General features: G+C 46.5%; 1 protein-coding gene across 8 annotated transcripts in view; it reads right to left on the bottom strand.

The window, feature by feature from the left end:
- The window catches only part of magi2a (membrane associated guanylate kinase, WW and PDZ domain containing 2a), a 228,443-nt gene that overhangs the window by 5,125 nt on the left and 205,455 nt on the right, over positions 1–17,863 (bottom strand). For 4 of the 8 annotated variants that reach the window (XM_076992941.1, XM_076992939.1, XM_076992938.1 and 1 more), the window contains 9 exons: positions 17,026–17,194; positions 15,181–15,222; positions 14,356–14,468; positions 12,037–12,229; positions 10,408–10,668; positions 9,410–9,595; positions 8,687–8,969; positions 7,558–7,771; positions 2,101–2,244 (listed from right to left, as the gene is read on the bottom strand). In XM_076992941.1, the coding sequence (XP_076849056.1) occupies positions 2,101–2,244; positions 7,558–7,771; positions 8,687–8,969; positions 9,410–9,595; positions 10,408–10,668; positions 12,037–12,229; positions 14,356–14,468; positions 15,181–15,222; positions 17,026–17,194 (1,605 nt within the window). The remainder of the gene's footprint in view (positions 1–2,100; positions 2,245–7,557; positions 7,772–8,686; positions 8,970–9,409; positions 9,596–10,407; positions 10,669–12,036; positions 12,230–14,355; positions 14,469–15,180; positions 15,223–17,025; positions 17,195–17,863) is intronic. The other 4 variants (XM_076992945.1, XM_076992943.1, XM_076992940.1 and 1 more) reach the window with 3 other exon arrangements.

Raw genomic sequence — 17,863 nt, forward strand, 5'->3', positions numbered from 1 at the left:
AAACTGCGTCAGCCGCTACAATCTGCGAGTGGGCGTGTGTAAGTGTGCACGTGTGAGCGTGCGCCTGTGAGTTGGTGTGTGTGAATGTGTGTGAGCCCAAGGCTAGCCTGTAGCAGCAGCCTGATCACGCTAGTGCAGAACAGACTGCACGCAGGACAGAAAAACCTCCGGAGACCTGTTTGGAAATGCTAGCACCCTTACCATCTGTGGTATAGACCTGGGAAAGAGTTTCAGCAGCTTCTCCTGTGCCCAAATATTTGAGATCCTTCTTTGGGGCTAATGGTGAGGGGGGGGGGGGGGGGTGCACACCCCCGGGGCACACCCCCGAGGCACTGGTCTTCATTATGAACGCTCTTACTTCTATACCCTTACAAACCAAAAAAACTAGTATCCACTATTCATCAACTCTCCAGCACATCACAGCTGTGAAAAGATGAACTTCGCTGACTGACTTCACGGGTTTGTGCCTTGACTATCCATAAATAATTAGACTGAGGCTATGTCTAATGGATTTATCTGCCAGAGCTATGGCACCGAAAATAAAGGCTCTTTTCAGAACCGGAGAGGAGTCAGAAGAGACAGACAGAGACATACAGACAGAGAGCAGGGTCAAAGAGAGAGAGAGAGAGAGAGAGAGAGAGAGAGAGAGAGAGAGAGAGAGAGAGAGCAGGGTCAAAAGAGAGAGAGAGAGAGAGAGAGAGTGTCCCTGGGGTAATTTTCCTCACATTAGTTCTTACAGCTTCATTAAGATAAACACTGCTGACAGAGGAAGCTCAGAAATGAAAATGATGGAGAGGAGAGAGATCACTGGAGGGGGGGGGGGGGGGTCAGATCATCGGGGGGGAGATCACTGGAGAGAGGGGGTCATGGAGGGGGTCATGTTGCTGGACAGGTCAGATCACTGGAGACAGGATCATCTCACTGGAGATGGGGTCAGATCATTGGCGAAGGGGTCGGATAATTGAAGAGAAAGGGTCACATCATGGGAGAGGGGGTGGAGAAGGTCAGACTGCTGAGGAGGGTCGTCACGCCATTGTGGAAGAGAGAGGGCACACTGGCAGAGAAGCAGAGAGGAAGGAGATGGTTCTGAGAGGCAAGAACAGGGAAAGAGTTCGCTCCAGAAACAAAATGGTTATGACAGATTAGAAGGGATGGACGAAAAGGAGACTTACTTCAAAGAATGAAAGAGGGGTGAGTGAGTGATTACTCCATTGCGGAGCATCCTGATAGAGCACTAGAGGGGGGGGGGGGTTGTGAGACAGTTTTACAGATGGAGGAGAGCTCTGAGAAGGGAACAAGGGTGGACAGCTGGAGACTAGTGAGTGGTGAGGGCATCACTACAGAGGGAATGAAGAAAACAACCTGACATATCTGAGGAACATGGACAGTTCATGTGGTCCAAAACCATCTGTACTTTTGCCAAATACTATCAACATAAAGTTTTAAAAGCACACATCTACAGTGCATAAAGAGTACATGGGGACTGCTATTTGTATAAGCGGTCTTTAAATTCTGCAAGCCCGACTACAAACAAAACAAAATACTGCAGGGTTTGCGTATTCTGCTGACTCCCTTGAGCCTAGAAGGAAACAGACCAAATGGAGGGATGTATATCAGGCCCACAGCCAAGGTGATCAGCATATTCCTAAACCCCAGAGCGCACAGCCTCAGGGAAACACCTCTCCTACACATCGCACTGCTTCAGAGATGAGAGTCCTCGATCTGTAAGGGTTTAGAGGCGAACAGGGGAGAAGAAGACACTCCATACAGAAAGAAATGGCACCCAACACCAACATCCTCAATAAAGATGCCACGACTCATCTAGCAGGACTTGTGTTAGACCTCATCTTCACCAGGCGGGATGCATCACTAGATGGGGGAGACCTAGACAGTAATGCAGGAGCTGGCTATATGTGAAAATAGCCAAAATAACCAAAATACATTAATATGATGCTTCAAACAAACATTCTTCAGAGAAACATTACCATTCCTCAATATTTCACCTATTTGAAGTATATATTTTTTAAATTTTGTGACTGTTAGCTTAGTGTAAGTCTTAGAAGCAGAGGGGTGGTGTAAAGAGGAAGGGTTGTGTCTCACCCTCATCCTCCCATTACGGATGGCTGGCCCGTCCTCGGCTAACCGGAGCACAAACAGGTCCATCGTGTACTCACGCCCACCACGAATACTGAAACCAAAACCCTTCACACTTTTCTCCAACTCTACAGTGAAGAAATCAAAGTCCTGCAGGTAAACACATACAAACAAACACACACACACACACACACACACACACACACACACACACACACACACACACACACACAGACATGCCATTGCACAGACGTAAGTAGGGAAATACACACAAAAAATGGTCATAACTGCATCGAAAAAATGACACACATTCTTTTAATTTAAAAACTAATTACATTTTACATTTTAATTCTTTTAATTGTACAGATACAGTGATGCTTGACAGGTATGTACCTTTAGAATTTTACATATTTCTGACCTAAAACATAATCAGATCACACAAGTTGTCACGGTGACGGCTCCGGACCCTTCCCTGTGGGTGTGTCGTTACGTTGTCTGCGTGTCGTTAGGTCCATGTTTGTACTTCCTTGGGCGTGGGTTGTCTGTGAGCGTGTTCGTTTGTTACACCTGTGCCTTGTCTCGAGATCACGAGGGTGTGTGTTAGTCTGCTATATAATGTGCGTTCGCGCAATGTCGTGTGCTCGTCTTTGTCTTGGTTTGCACGTCGTGTGTGTGTTTATGTTAAACGTGCTAATAAAAGCAAGTAACGTTGGCTACTGCAGACTGGATCCGTGTCTCATCCTTCCGCCCACTCCCAGCGTTACAGAAAGATGAGCCTACAACGAGACACAATGCCAGGCTACAAGGCGAAGCCCAAAAAGGGGAAGAAGCCCAGCAAGCGGCACCACCGCTCTTCTTCCTCCCCCCCGCGCCGCGAAGCCCCGCCGACTTTGGCGCAGCTCGAGCTGGACCCGGTCTGTGCGTCCCTGCTACGACAGGCAAGGGTGCACCACAACCCCGAAGCGGCGGAGAAGCTCCGCCAGGAGGCGGTGCGACTTTGGGTGAAGTACCACCCCCCTTCGTCCAGGGAGCTTTCACCCCTGCGGGTGAGCTCCTTTGCGCTCGGCGGTGTGGAGAAGATCCCAGAGAACGAGTTTGGAGAGGGGGATTCCGAGGCAGAGGACTCGGACGAGGAGGAGGGCTACCCTCCGTCGGTGGGCGAAGCGTCCACTGTGGACTACTGCGGAGGAGTGGACCCGGCTCCCTCGGTCTGCTCCGCCCCCACGGTGGACTATGGGGAAGGCGAGGAGGAGGGGCTGGACTACCCTCCATCCGTTGGCTCTGCTTCGGCAGACGACCTTAGTGAGGGCGAAGGGGACTATCCACCCTCCTTATATTCCGCTCCCACCGTCTACTACGGAGAAGACGAGGAAGAGCGCTACCCTCCGTCCGTGTACTCGGGTGTTTCCGAGGGCACGGACAGCGATCCCGGCACTGAGGAGGAGGGCAGTCCGTCCCTATCTGAGCGTTCTGCCGGGACCGTCAAGGGGTGGGACCGCTCAGAGGGAGGCGCTTCCTCTTATCGCTCCGAGGGGAGCGCGATGGACTGCTCCCGGGGTGGCAGCCCGGAGCTGCCCATGAGCTGGAGCCAGGGCAGCGAGGCGGCGACCGAGATGGAGGTGGACGCTCCCGCTGTCTACTCCAGAGAGTGGTCGCGAGGCGAAGCGGGTGTATCGAGTGGCCAGTCGGACGAGGAGTCAGACCAAGGCAAGGCACCAGGCGCATCAGCCCAACGTGCGGCACCAGGCGCGTCCGCCAACCATACTGCACCGGGAGGAGGCTTCGCGGCAAGTGCGGGAGGGGTCCCGTTCGCTGCAGCGCCTGCAGCTCCCGTGCTCTCTCCTCTCATCGCCCTACTCATGGCGCGTAGCTTGGCGCCTGTTTCATGTCCGTCTGTCCCTGTTTTCGTGTTTGTTCCCGTATGTTTGCCTAATCCCCTTTTCCCATTCGTGCCCATGTTTGTGCAAGTACCTGTATGTGTATTCGTGACTGTACCGTTTTGTGTATCTAACGTGTTTTCCCCTGTCCTCCCAGGGAGGGTGTACTAGAGCCGTTCGTGGCGGTTCCCGCCGTCGGGGGTGACGGCTCTCGGAGGCTCAGGGTCCCTGAGGCTCCGGACCTGCCTGTTGGTGTTGGTTCGGGGCTTTCCAGCTGCGCGGGACGCTCCGGGAGTAGCGAGCCCCTGGCGGAGGGTTCTGTCACGGTGACGGCTCCGGACCCTTCCCTGTGGGTGTGTCGTTACGTTGTCTGCGTGTCGTTAGGTCCATGTTTGTACTTCCGTGGGCGTGGGTTGTCTGTGAGCGTGTTCGTTTGTTACACCTGTGCCTTGTCTCGAGATCACGAGGGTGTGTGTTAGTCTGCTATATAATGTGCGTTCGCGCAATGTCGTGTGCTCGTCTTTGTCTTGGTTTGCACGTCGTGTGTGTGTTTATGTTAAACGTGCTAATAAAAGCAAGTAACGTTGGCTACTGCAGACTGGATCCGTGTCTCATCCTTCCGCCCACTCCCAGCGTCACACATGTATTCATAGTAGATTAAGAGAAACCAATTAAACAAATTAGACAATTTATTATAGCCTACTTGAAATAATTTATTAATTGAAGAAAATTATGCTATATTACATACAATGGGGAAAATAAGTATTTAGTCAGTCACCAATTGTGCAAGTTCTCCCACTTAAAAAGATGAGAGGCCGGTAATTGATATCATAGGTAGACCTCAACTATGAGGGACAAAATGTGAAAAAAAAATTGAGAAAATCATTTTGTCTGACTTTTAAAGAATTTATTTGCAAATAATGGTGGAAAATAAGTATTTGGTCAATAACAAAAGTTCATCTCAATACTTTGTTGTATATCCTCTGTTGGCAATGACAGAGGTCAAACGTTTTCTGTAAGTCTTCACAAGGTTGGCACACACTGTTGCTGGTATGTTGGCCCATTCCTCCATGCAGATCTCCTCTAGAGCAGTGATGTTTTGGGGCTGTCGGCGGGCAACACGGACTTTTAACACCCCTCCCAAAAGGTTTTCGATGGGGTTGAGATCGGGAGACTGGTTAGGCCACTCCAGGACTTTGAAATGTTTCTTACGAAGCCACTCCTTTGTTGCCCTGGCAGTGTGCTTGGGATCATTCATTGCCCTTGCTGATGGAAGGAGGTTTGCACCCAAAATCTCACAATACATGGCCCCATTCATTCTTTCATGTACACGGACCAGTCGTCCTGGTCCCTTTGCAGAGAAACAGCCCCAAAGCATGATGTTGCCACCCCCATGCTTCACAGTTGGTATGGTGTTCTTTGGATGCAACTCAGCATTCACTGTCCTCCAAACACGACGAGTTGTGTTTTTACCAAATAGTTCTACTTTGGTTTCATCTGACCATATGACATTCTCCCAATACTCTTCTGGAACATCCAAATGCTCTCTAGCAAACTTCAGACGTGCCTGGATATGGACTGGCTTAAGCAGGGGGACACGTCTAGCACTGCAAGATCTGAATCCCTGGCGTCGTAGTGTGTTGCTGATGGTAGCCTTTGTAACGTTGGTCCCAGCTTTCTGCAGGTCATTCACTTGATCCCCCCTTGTGGTTCTGGGATTTTTCCTCACCATTCTTGTGATCATTTTGACCCCACAGGCTGAGATCTTGCGTGGAGCCCCAGATTGAGGGAGATTAGTAGTGGTCTTGTAGGTCTTCCATTTTCTGATTATTGCTCCCACAGTAGATTTCTTCACACCAAGCTGCTTGCCTATTGCAGATTCAGTCTTCCCAGCCTGGTGCAGGTCTACAATTCGGTTTCTGGTGTCCTCCGACAGCTCTTTCGTCTTCACCATAGTGGAGTTTGGAGTGTGACTGTTTGAGGTTGTGGGCAGGTGTCTTTTATACTGTTAACGACTTCAAACAGGTGCCATTAATACAGGTAATGAGTGGGGGAAAGAGGAGCCTCTTAAAAAAGAAGTTACAGGTCTGTGACAGCCAGATATCTTGCTTGTTTGTAGGTGACCAAATACTTATTTTCCACCATTATTTGCAAATAAATTCTTTAAAAGTCAGACAAAATGATTTTCTCAATTTTTTTCACATTTTGTCTTCTCATAATTACAGGCCTCTCTCATCTTTTTAAGTGGGAGAAATTGCAGAATTGGTGACTGACTAAATACTTATTTTCCCCACTGTATGTGTGAGTTGCTAAAGTATGTGCACCTCTAGAATTAGCAGTTCACTTGAATGTAAATTAGGAGTCAGGTGTTTTCAATTAATGGGATGACAATTAAGAGTTAGCTGGTGCCCTGTTTTATATAAAGAATGGAAATATGATCTTCACAGAAAAATCTTACATGAGCAAATTAGGTTTCTGAGGACTTCAGCAAAAGAGTTGTTCATGCTCATCGTGCTGGAAAAGGTTACAAAGTCACCGCTAAAGTGATTCAACAATCCACAACCAGACCAACTGTACAAAAATGGACAGTTATTGCTTTCCCTAGAATGGTCAAGCAACAAAGATCACTTCCAGTTCAAGGTAAGGAAATAGTCCATGAGGTCACCCAGAGGAGCCCAGGGAAACATCTAAACATCTAAGGCCTCTCTCACACTAGGTAATGATATGATGTTCAGAAGGCAATTAGAAAAAGAAAATGTGGATGGATGAGACCAAAACAGAACCGTTTGACTTAAATGTGAAGTGTTATGATTGGAGAAAACAGAATGCCGTATCACAACATAAAAACTTTATCCCATTTGTGAAAGATGGCGATGGTATCATCATGGTTTGGGCCTCTTTTGCAGGATCTGAGCCAAGATGTCTTGTCATCATTGAATAAACAATGAAATCTGAATTATACCAGAATTCTAAAGGAAAACGTCAGGGTGTCTGTCTGTGAACTGAACCTCAAGAGAAAGTGGGTCATTCAGAAACAGAACAACCCCAAGCACACAAGTCATTCTACCAAAAACTGTTAAAGAAGAATAAAGTCAATGTTGTGGAACGGCCGAATCAAGGTCCTGACCTTAATCCAACAGAGATGTTGTGGAAGGACCTGGGGTGAACAGCTCATGTGAGAAAAAGCATAAACGCACTTTAGCTGCAGTTATTGCTGCTCAAGGGGGTCACAGCAGATGCCCACAGTGAAGGTTCACATAGTCTGCAGGTCAGTAATACAGGTAACTCATCAGTACTAATTTCCTCAATACATAGTAACAGTATATTATTATTATTTCTCTCTCTGTTGTTTAATTGGGTTGTCTTTACCTACTTTCTATAATTGTGTGAAAATCCAAAAATGTTTTAGGTCATTTATAGAAATGTAGAGAATATGAATTGGTTCAAAGCACCACCGTCCATGATGCAGTAACCTGGAAGTGATATCAACACTGGTCTGCAGTCAAATCAGTCCAACCATAAAGTAGCATGCACGTAATACAGCAGAATGGTGCTGCTATGGAAACGGCAGTAGGGTCATCGTTACCTGCAGTGGTGGTATGGGGACCTGCGGCTGCCTGTAGTCTACAGGGAAGGGGCGTGGCTCTGTGGACAGCTGCCTGTAGTCCAGCAGGGGGGGCTGTCTGTAGTCCGCTACAGGAGGGTGTCTGTAATCCACCGGGGGCTGTCTGTAGTCAGTGAAGGGGGGCTGCCTGATGTCCGGCTTTACATCCTGGCGCGCCTTCACCTCTGACCTGTAGCTGCACGGCCAATCAAAATCAGGTAAGGACCTTTCAATTATTACTGAAAAAAGGCAATATAAAGCCATCTCTCCGACCGAACTTGGAAATGTAATTGTATAGAAAATATCAGACGTTTTAAACTTTGTGACTATGTGAATGAGATCGAGTTATGGAACTACCTCTGTCTTTAGTTTTTTTATGTTTTTGCGTCTATTGTGTGTCTTGTGTGGTGGGTGTTTGCTGCCCTTGGAGTTGTCCTACAGGGATGGCCGTTTTACTAATTGTTTGATTGATAGTTTGAAAGCGTAGCTGTTTCACTCTGTAATCAGTCAGCACCAGTGAGCGCTAAGCGCATGTAGCACTAGAGACTCCAGTCAGCCAGACGACGTGCATGTGTGGATTCTTTCTTAGTGCACTGAAGCGGAACTGTGCATCTGGAAGTTAAGAAGCCGTTTTCTCTGGACTCTAAAAGTTTCATGTAGAGTATTGATGTGCTGAACCAGGCATACAGAGTGAAGGATGAAAGGCACACGCAGAGAGAAATAAAGGCAGAGGGGAGAGAGAGAACAAAATGGTGGAGGTGGGACAAATATTCACTCCCTACAGCACTGATTAAACTATTTCATAGAGCCTTACAATTAATTATTGAGCACTTTAGGAATTATAGAGGAATTATAGAATTATTTAGCTCTATAAGTGTTGTCTATCAAAGGGAGAGTGTGTGTGTGTGTGTGTGTGTGTGTGTGTGTGTGTGTGTGTGTGTGTGTGTGTGTGTGTGTGTGTGAGTGAGTGAGGAGAGAGAGAGAGAGAGAGAGAGAGAGAGAGAGAGAGAGAGAGAGAGAGAGAGAGAGGAGAAAACAATGAAAGTGAATTTTACCAAACACATGATTAAAACTAGTCTTAAAACTCCGTTACACAGTGCTCATATCTCACCTGCCGTCATGGGTGTAGGTCTGCACCACAGCTGCCACAGGCTGGGTGGGCGGAGTCTGCTGGTCTCCGAGGCTTGGGTGATTGGCTGGACTAGTCTGAGTGGCAGGGTTGGGCTGTGGTGCAGAATTAGGTTGTATTTGTACACTGGGTTGAGATGCAGTACTGGCCTTGGTGGTGCTATTGGACTGGGCCAGCTGGGTTTGGAGAGGCTGGGTCACTGGACTGGCTTGTGCCAGAGGACTGTGTTTCTCAGAACTACCAGCAGATGGAGTACTGCTTGCCTCTGAAACACACACGCACACACACAGAAGAAGAAAATACAAATTTATTAATCATGTACACACACACACACACGTGAAATTCGTATACCCTCTTAAAGAATAGTAATCAAAAGTCTCTTAAACAAGACCAGTGAGTACATGATAAATACACACTCCTGCTTCAGCAACACACAAAGCTTACACACACCTACATCTCGGAAACTCTTCAGAGATATAGTTCTCCAGGGGGAGGACAAGAACTAAACTCTATAGACCTCCATGATTTGGATAGACCTACATTCTACAAGGTGGTAGATCTCAAGGACTGGGGCTGGAACTAAATTCCACAGGGTGCTAATTCTCCAGAATGGGGGTTAGTGGTAAACTCTAGATCCCCAGGATGGAGGGTGGTGGACCTCCAGGATCAGGGCTGGAGCTGAACTCTGTGTGTAGGTGCTCTTACCTTCCTGAGCAATGACACGCAGTGTGACACTCAAGCCTGCGTCTTTGATGAGCTTCACGATGTCCGCGTGTGCCATGCTGATGATGGACTGGTTGTTCACAGCCAGAATTCGATCGCCAACTTTCAATTTCCCGCAGCGGTCAGCTGGGCTCCCCTCGATGACCCGCCCGATCTTGTGAGGTACAGCTGAGACACGTGTGCACACACTTTACATTAGTGAGCAAAAGACCAAGTGTTTTAGCCCAGTTGGATCATTATCTCTCTTCTTTTCTATCTCTCTCCCTTTTCTCTCACTCTTATTCACTCGCTGAGTAATTCTGTCTCTCTCACCATCCCTCTCTGAGCCAATCTCCTTCTCAGTCACATTTTCAGTCTTGGCTCCACCCTTTGCTTTAATCTTTCTATCTCCTTTCTATCCCCCCCCCCCTCTCTCTCTCTATCTCTGTAAGTGCATTTGTTTCCACACAAGTGCAGAAGTGGCATTAAACCAACACAACCAGTCAGACCCCCCTACTCCGCACCCAGGAACACATCCATTACCGAAACACAGGCTTAAAAGGAGAGGCTACGTTTTTAATAGCACTGTGCTCCCACAAAGCCGTTTGCTTAAACTTGAATTGCCCCTGTCTGCCCTTATCTTGAGCTATCAGCAAAGTGTAAACAGCATTAACGGCCAACGGAGAGTAGTAAATAATCATACACAGCAGAGAAAGGAATTACAGTTAGGATGTAAACAGAAGTGGCCCCATTGTGCTAATTTAGTACTGGAGGTTGACTGTTCCCTCACAGAAAAAAGTACATATATGCACTTCTTACAGGTATAAATGCATATCGCTGGGGAACTACAGGTTCACCATATATATTGTGACTGTTTCAGATGAAATAAACAGTTCACATTAGCATTTTGTGTCAACTTTTGAGGAGCAGAATGCTTGTTCTGAGAGCGTATATACACAAATTGTACACATATGTGTTGCTTGGAGGTGTTGCAGACTAACCGGCAGTGTTTACTGTTTCTGGCCTGTTCAGTGAACTGATGATGACAAACCCAAAACCCTCGCTCTCCTTGCGCTGAATGATGACATCACTGGCTTGACTGGCTATTGTATCCAGGGGACAGGAGCCTGTGACTGTGGGGGCGGAGTTCTGAGTGAGGGCGGAGTTACTGGAGAAGGTCCCGGAATTGAAGTCACTCCTGGGAGAGCTGTGCTGGGTGGAGATGGGACCAGGACTTCTACCATTTTGAGGACAGGGCTCACCTGAGAGGAGCAAAATAAAAAATTAAAAAAAAACATAAAAGGCAGGGGATTGGGAGACGAGCAAAACGTGATCCTGATCTCCCAACTCCTCCCATGACTCCACTCACTGCTGCCGTTTGATTATCTATTTTGGGAAATTTTACGAATGTATAATTTATTTTCATTGTATGTCTGCAATCTTGTCTGTAACTCTATTAATTGTTCTGCTTCGTATCTTGGCCGGGACATATTTGTAAAAGAGATCAATGAGAATTTGGTTAAATAAAAGTTAAGAACAAAAATTAACTCCAAGAAGCCTCAATGAATACGTGAGCAGATGGAGCTTAAGGGCATGTAAGTGAGCGTTTCTTAACTGTGTTACTTTTATCTATTACATAAACCCTGAAAAAAGTGCATTAGCACACCAACTCTGTTTTCGTCAAGAAAAAGTTTGTGACGTATGTTTGAAAGCTTATCGCTCTATGAGACTGTATAGTCCATCATTTGGGAAAAGTGTCCCTGTTACAGTGCTGACAATAAAGCACTCTTGAATTGAATTGAACAAAAGGTAGAACAAGAAGAAAGAAAAGAAAAAAGGGAATAAAGTGATAACAGAAGAAACCCAGCACTAGAACGTGGTTAAAACTTGTCTGTCACTTTTCTGTGATCTAACTGTCCTCTGGATTCACAAGCTCCTGGCAGCCTAGCATTACCCACGCGACAGGCTACGGACGACAGGGAAGAAGGGATGAGTCAGACACAGCGAGGGACGAGAGAAAGAGGGAGGGGTGGTGGACTCATGCAGCTCTGCGAAGCGCCTGCTCGGGGAAAGCCGAACAACCAAGAACAGACAGAGAGGGAGGAGAGAGAGAACTGCAGAGAGAGAGAAAAGGAAGATAGAAATGGAAATGATGCATTTGACAGAAAGAGAGAGAGAGAGGCAGAGTACAGCAGGCAGAGAGAGTGAAAGAAGCAGACAAACAAGAGGAAGCAAACAGATGTCAGAGTAAGACAAACAGCACAAAAAACGATAAAAAACCCTCAAATCTACTGGATCTACATGGTGGTTTAGATTAGTCACAAGTTAAACAATCATATCTTTTTACATCATTCAGAAAAAAATCAATCTTATGTCAGTGAAATTTACCTAGGTGTGTCTGACACAGGGTAACATTTTCAAAAATGAAGATCGGTTTTGGTAAATATTGACTAAGGACTATGGAATACATGACTGAAATGTTCAACTTCATGCACTACCTGCTGAAGTCAGTAATATTTATATTTGTAATATTTGGTTTCAGTAATTTAAAATCCTGTATCATAATCGAAACAGGACAGGTTTGTGACCACTGTGCCTTGGTGAATTCTACTTGACCTTTAGTCTCTGACCTGTAGGCTGCACTCTCCTTCGCAGGGTGAGTTTGACCTGTCCGTTGCGGGCCGCCCCGTGCATTAGGTCAATGACGTAACGATGTGGCTTCCCTGCCACAGGAACGCCGTCCACCGACAGCAGCTCGTCTCCTGGGCGCAGACGGCCGTCCTTGTCTGCCGGGCTGTTCTCTATAATCGCTCCAATTAGGATCTGCATGAAACACATCAGTACAGTTCAAAATGACACACGTCTTCAGCACAGTATGGTCACACACTACTGTAACCCAGTTAGGTAAACAACAAATGACCAGTTTAACAAGTCAGTGTGAAAAAAAAAAAAACTATTTAGTGCCAAACATAGTCTGAAGATACATGTTAAATCAACAGTCTTAAACCTGCCCAAGCCAATTTCAGTGAGCAGTCAGCTGAATCAGGGGCACTGCGTGTCACACCCTCTCTAAAACGTAGTTTGTAACCGCCTGCATAACGAACTGCTTGCATTGGTAATTGTGAGCTATCGCATTAATCGCAACAGTCTGAATGCAGCCAAAACAAAAACCCTCCTGGAGTGCCTGGTGAAGCATCATTAAAGCTTCAGACTGAAATTTTAAGTTAAAAAGTGAGTTAAAATGGTAGTAATTAAGTGAAATTGTAGGCTACTAAATTGGTAGGTGACATTTACACATAGAAGGTAAACGTCAAAATGAAACTCAATAGTCTAAACTCAATAGGCCTTCTTCTAAACTATCAAATTGATACTGTAGTAGGTTTCTTAATATATTTTACTACTTTAAACATCGTTAAAATATCTAGGCTCCATAAAACTTTGTTTTCCAACATCTAAGTCGATAATGAGGAGAATGTTGTCCAACTGGCCAGGTTGTAGTTCTAGCCCATTACGATGGGCGCTTATGTTTCACATATTCACGTGTCATGAACGTGCTGCTGTGTGAATCCTCTTTCAAGTTTCCTGCTTTGCATTCTTATGTATTTGGGTACCCCACCGCGCACACACACACACACACACGCGCACGCGCACGCACACGCACGCGCACGCACACGCACACGCACACGCACGCACACACACATACACACACACACACACACACACACACACACACACACACACACACACACACACACACACACACACACACACACACACACACACTGGGGCATTGTAATCTAAATTTTACTCTTTGCTGCCATCAAGCAAAGTTTTGTATATGGGACATTTTTTATATTACTGTACATTACAACAAAGGTGTGTAAATGGTTATCTAAGTTTTTTCATGGGATGGTGATTGCATGGTGGTTTGACTTGAGTTAGTGATTATACAAGCTGTAAACTAGTATAGTTTTAGCTGTGAGCTAGTATGCTCTGACCAGCTGTGGGTTGTTGTAGCTGTTCAAATAATATCCATATGATCACTGGATGGCAAACTGATTTAGCCTGGACTATATATCTCTTTACATAACAGGTTACACAATACTGTTTGAATGTACAGTCACAGACACTGAAACACATTACTGCCAAAATGGAATGGAACATCTAGAACTTTAGCACAGCCGTTCATCAGAAAATGCTTCACCTCTCTGGTGTAACGGTTAGCCATGACTATCACACTGTCCTGAATGATTTGACTCCCACCTACACATATTGCTTTCCTAGTCTTACGTTAGTACTGTAAAACATCAAAACTGCAACAGAACCGAGGACTCTCACTAATTTAATAAAACATTATTAACTCAAACTATGGTAGCACTATATCATCCAATCGACCACAGCACAACCCTATTCCCATTATAAGCCCAATATAAACAACCGGCGTAGTGATAATTGTACAGAGCGGTAAAAAGGCAGCAGTCAATCACACTGTGCACTTATGTGTATTAGTACCTCGCTGTACAGATGTGTGTAAATGGAGGTGTTCTACATCCTCACTCTAAATTAACAGTTTGTTAGTGTTAGTTTCAGCGTAAATGAACACTGTTTACTGACGTGTTTCTCCAGACATGACAGACTCACACCCACATCCACACACACACCCAAACATCCACACACACCTCATACCCTTCAAAATGTCTCTTATGCTTTTACCTTATTTCACCTTCCTTTCAGTGCATGCCATATATTTCTTACTTAGACATGTAGTGTTTCTCAGCATGTGTGTGCTCACCACAAAGTGTAAAATATACACACTAGTCCTTTTGTTTTGTGTCGGGGTGTATACTTATGCTACACATGTTTACACACTACAATAGTGGACACTCGTAGTGAATGAGTACATTTGTGCGTGTGTGTGTGTGTGTGTGTGTGTGCTCTGGAGTACGAGCCTTCTCTTGGGCCTCCGGTCTCACAGGCTGTCCCGCCTCCTCTCCGCCCAAGATCCGGAAGCCGAAGCCGGATTTCTGTCTGCAGAGGTTGACTTCCACCTCCTGGAACGCTACTACCATGGAAGAAGGTGAGATTAGAGCGTCTGTGCTCCTCACCACGGCACTCATGTTTGCACAGAGACATGAACGAATATACAAACACACGAGTGTTGAATCCACATTGAATTAACACCAGGTTCTGTATGTGCAGCTGGACAGAAGTGAATACTACACTTTTGAATGAACACATTGCTGAAGGTGTTGCTTCAACGTTTGACTTCGCTGGTTTCTCTCAGTATTTTATTCTTGAGAGACACAACCAGGTTATGTAAACGTGCTGTAGCCAACATGAATGCTTCATGACATTTATCTATGACATTTCTGATGTGCTTTTCTGAATGAAATATGTTCATCCAACTGACTAAACATTACAGGATGCATTTGATGGTCATGGATACACATGCAGGCACTAAACAGAGTATTTTAATCATCAGAGAGAGTGCTGAAAATGAACTGATTTGGAATGACTCAGATTCTAAAGATTGTCACTCTATGAATTTGTCTGGATCAAGGTAGCCAAGTTGTGTTTTGAGTGGAAACACATTGTACCTGCTGGTTTTGATACAGCAGATTTAATGACACTAGTAGATTTCTCTGAAACAAGATACAGTGTGTCCCCAGAGTCTAGCGGCAGAGATTTCAGGTTCTAATTTGTTGTTGTGTACTTTCTGCAGTAGAATCGGGTCTGACTGGCTCTATCTGGTGTGTCAAGGGACAGCTGCTCACCTGAGGGGTCTTGTGGGTACACGGGGCGGGGCAAGCCAGGCTCTGAAAGAGAGACAGCATGGAGAGCCCATAAATCACAGTTCTCTCTCTCTCTCTCTCTCACACACACACATGCACTCACACACACACACACACACACACACACACACGCGCGCATACACTTTCGTATTCACGCATGCACTTGAAAATTTACAAAATACACCACTATTATCAGACTTCTCACATAATCTCTGATCCAGCAATCTGCCAGAATGCAAGTCAAGACAGATCATGTATAATATATACATATAATATATATATATATACTCTGAACAGTATGAGCAGTTTAATAACAAATAGGAGGACACCTCACAACCTCCCGCAGACCCAATAGTAGTAGTGAACCACTTTCTTTTCACTACTCATTTACATATGACCTTACAAAACACGTTTAAATCAAATAAAACCAACCCGCCAGGGTTAGCCATGCTAGCTCCTTTCATTTCAACACAAGAGACACAAAATGCAGAGCATTTGTGAACTATTTGAGAGTGGGAACGAAAAAGAAAATGACCCAGGAGGAAGGAAAAAGACACAGTGCACAAAGTGTTCTTACTACAGAACCATTTCTTCCTGTTAGCTGCATTATTGCTATTACTGGGCAGCGTGTCTCCACGGCAGGAGCCGAACCGGGTTTGGGTGGCTTTGTCTTACGCATCCTCGTCTGCACACGTACGGCCACTGTGAACATCGCTTTACACGCACCATCATCTTATCCGCCCTCATCTGCACGCACACAGCCTTCGTCTCGCGCCCCCGTCTGCATTTTTAAAACATTTTATTCAGTTCTGAAATACATTCGTCCTGCTTTCAACAAATGGTGGCACATTGTTGATTGGGCAGTGTACCCCCTCTAGCCTGAGGGGAGGAGAAACAGACGAACGAGTGTGAACGGAGAACCAGGTGCACTTGACTCACAACGCAGGTAACACGGAGCTGTCGTTGCAAATTCACCATCTGCAACACCGCAGGTGGTTTGGGAGAACAGGTCACAACACGACATCACAAGGCTTTATAAAGAAATAAAGAAATCCAGCAGAAAACATGCAAACAGACCCAGGGGGGGTGAGTAGGGGGGGTTGTGGGGGCACGTGTGTGGGTGAGGGGGTGGATGGCCCTCTGTGGCACAACACATTATTTGCAAGCATGTACTATTATACGGTGCCCATGTACACAGTGAGCTCAGTCCCGGATCTCCAGTCGGTAATAAGTTCCCCAGCAGGTGGTGGAGCTGAAGGCTATAAGATATTACAGTAAGCAATAACACAGTGTCCTCCACCGAGAGGGAATATGCCCTCTTTCACTCCACGGGATGGAGTGGGTGGCACAGGAATTTCTAAATGGTGTAGGGTCCCTCCCCGCTTAACTGCTTCCGCAAGTGTACTGAGTGTTCTTGTATAAATAGCGTCTAGCGTTATATCAACTAGAGGGATGGTGAGAGAATGCCAAGCCTGTGGAAGACTTCCAGACAGTCCTTTTGGTGAGTAGGTGTATAGGGTGTGTTGAGCCATGATGCAAGACGCACAAACACAAGATCTGCCCACCGCGGAAGATAAGAATGTGTATGAACACCAGTGGGAATGTTCTCCGCTCCATAACCCTCGGGGACTGGGTAACGTGCAAGACGGGTGATGCTCCTCTGAGCGAGTGCTCGTGGGAACCGGTCCACTCCCTGCGCCCTGCGGGAGGGCGTCCGCAGATGGATTTGAGCTACGGGAGCTCCTGCACGCAGCAGCCCTCGTGAAGAGAGCGCGGCAGAAACTTCCGCGACTCTCGGAGGACAGGGGAGATGTTTGCGTTACTTACGCCTACTTTCATATATGGCCCTGGACTTGGTGTACAGGTCAAAAGGGTCAGGTTTGCTCAGGTCAAAGCCCTGGGGGGGTTCTGCAGCTGAGGGCCAGCGCAGGTAGGGGGCGCTGTGGGGGAGAGCAGGAGCTGAAAGGCCGCTCTGGGAATCCCAGTTGTCCAAAACCTGCAAACACAGTGTGAGATAGTCAGCACCCCACGGGAACGCACTGAAACTGCTCCTCTCAACTCTCAACTCATTCTTTTGGACAAAAGACACTCGAACACAAATCTTGGACTGTGCTTCTGTTAGACAGCAGAGAGGCAGAATAATTAAACCGAACATGTCGGCTGTGTTCCATATTAGCCTAAACACTCGATTCAACGGCACCTACGCTTAAATAAAGATCCCATCCTCCTCACCTTAAAAAAATCCCAACCTTGTTATAACGAGAACTGCAGGAAATTAGGTGCAGGGAACTGCAGAGAGCAGCACGTCTGTAGAATAGCAAGCAGGTAGTGAGGCCGGAGCTCCGCCCCCTTTGCCTAATAACACGGGAGCGTGGCAGAGCCCAGAGCAGCAGAGGCGTAATTATAGGAGGCAGGAGGTAACGCAGGAGAGGGCAGAGATGAAGACGATGCCAGTTCTTATCAGAGTGGGTCAGCGCCAGCGTGTTAATCTGGCACGGCCACCGCCAAGCAAGCAGAACGGGCCGAGAGAGGAGCGGATTAAAAAAACAAAAAAACAAAAACGCCTGCGTGTCAGCAGCGCCGACTGCCAAGACCACACACACACACACACACACACACACACACACACACACACACACACACACACACACACACACACACACAC

This window comes from Brachyhypopomus gauderio, unplaced genomic scaffold (assembly GCF_052324685.1).
Source record: "Brachyhypopomus gauderio isolate BG-103 unplaced genomic scaffold, BGAUD_0.2 sc100, whole genome shotgun sequence".
NCBI classification, from domain to species: domain Eukaryota; kingdom Metazoa; phylum Chordata; class Actinopteri; order Gymnotiformes; family Hypopomidae; genus Brachyhypopomus; species Brachyhypopomus gauderio.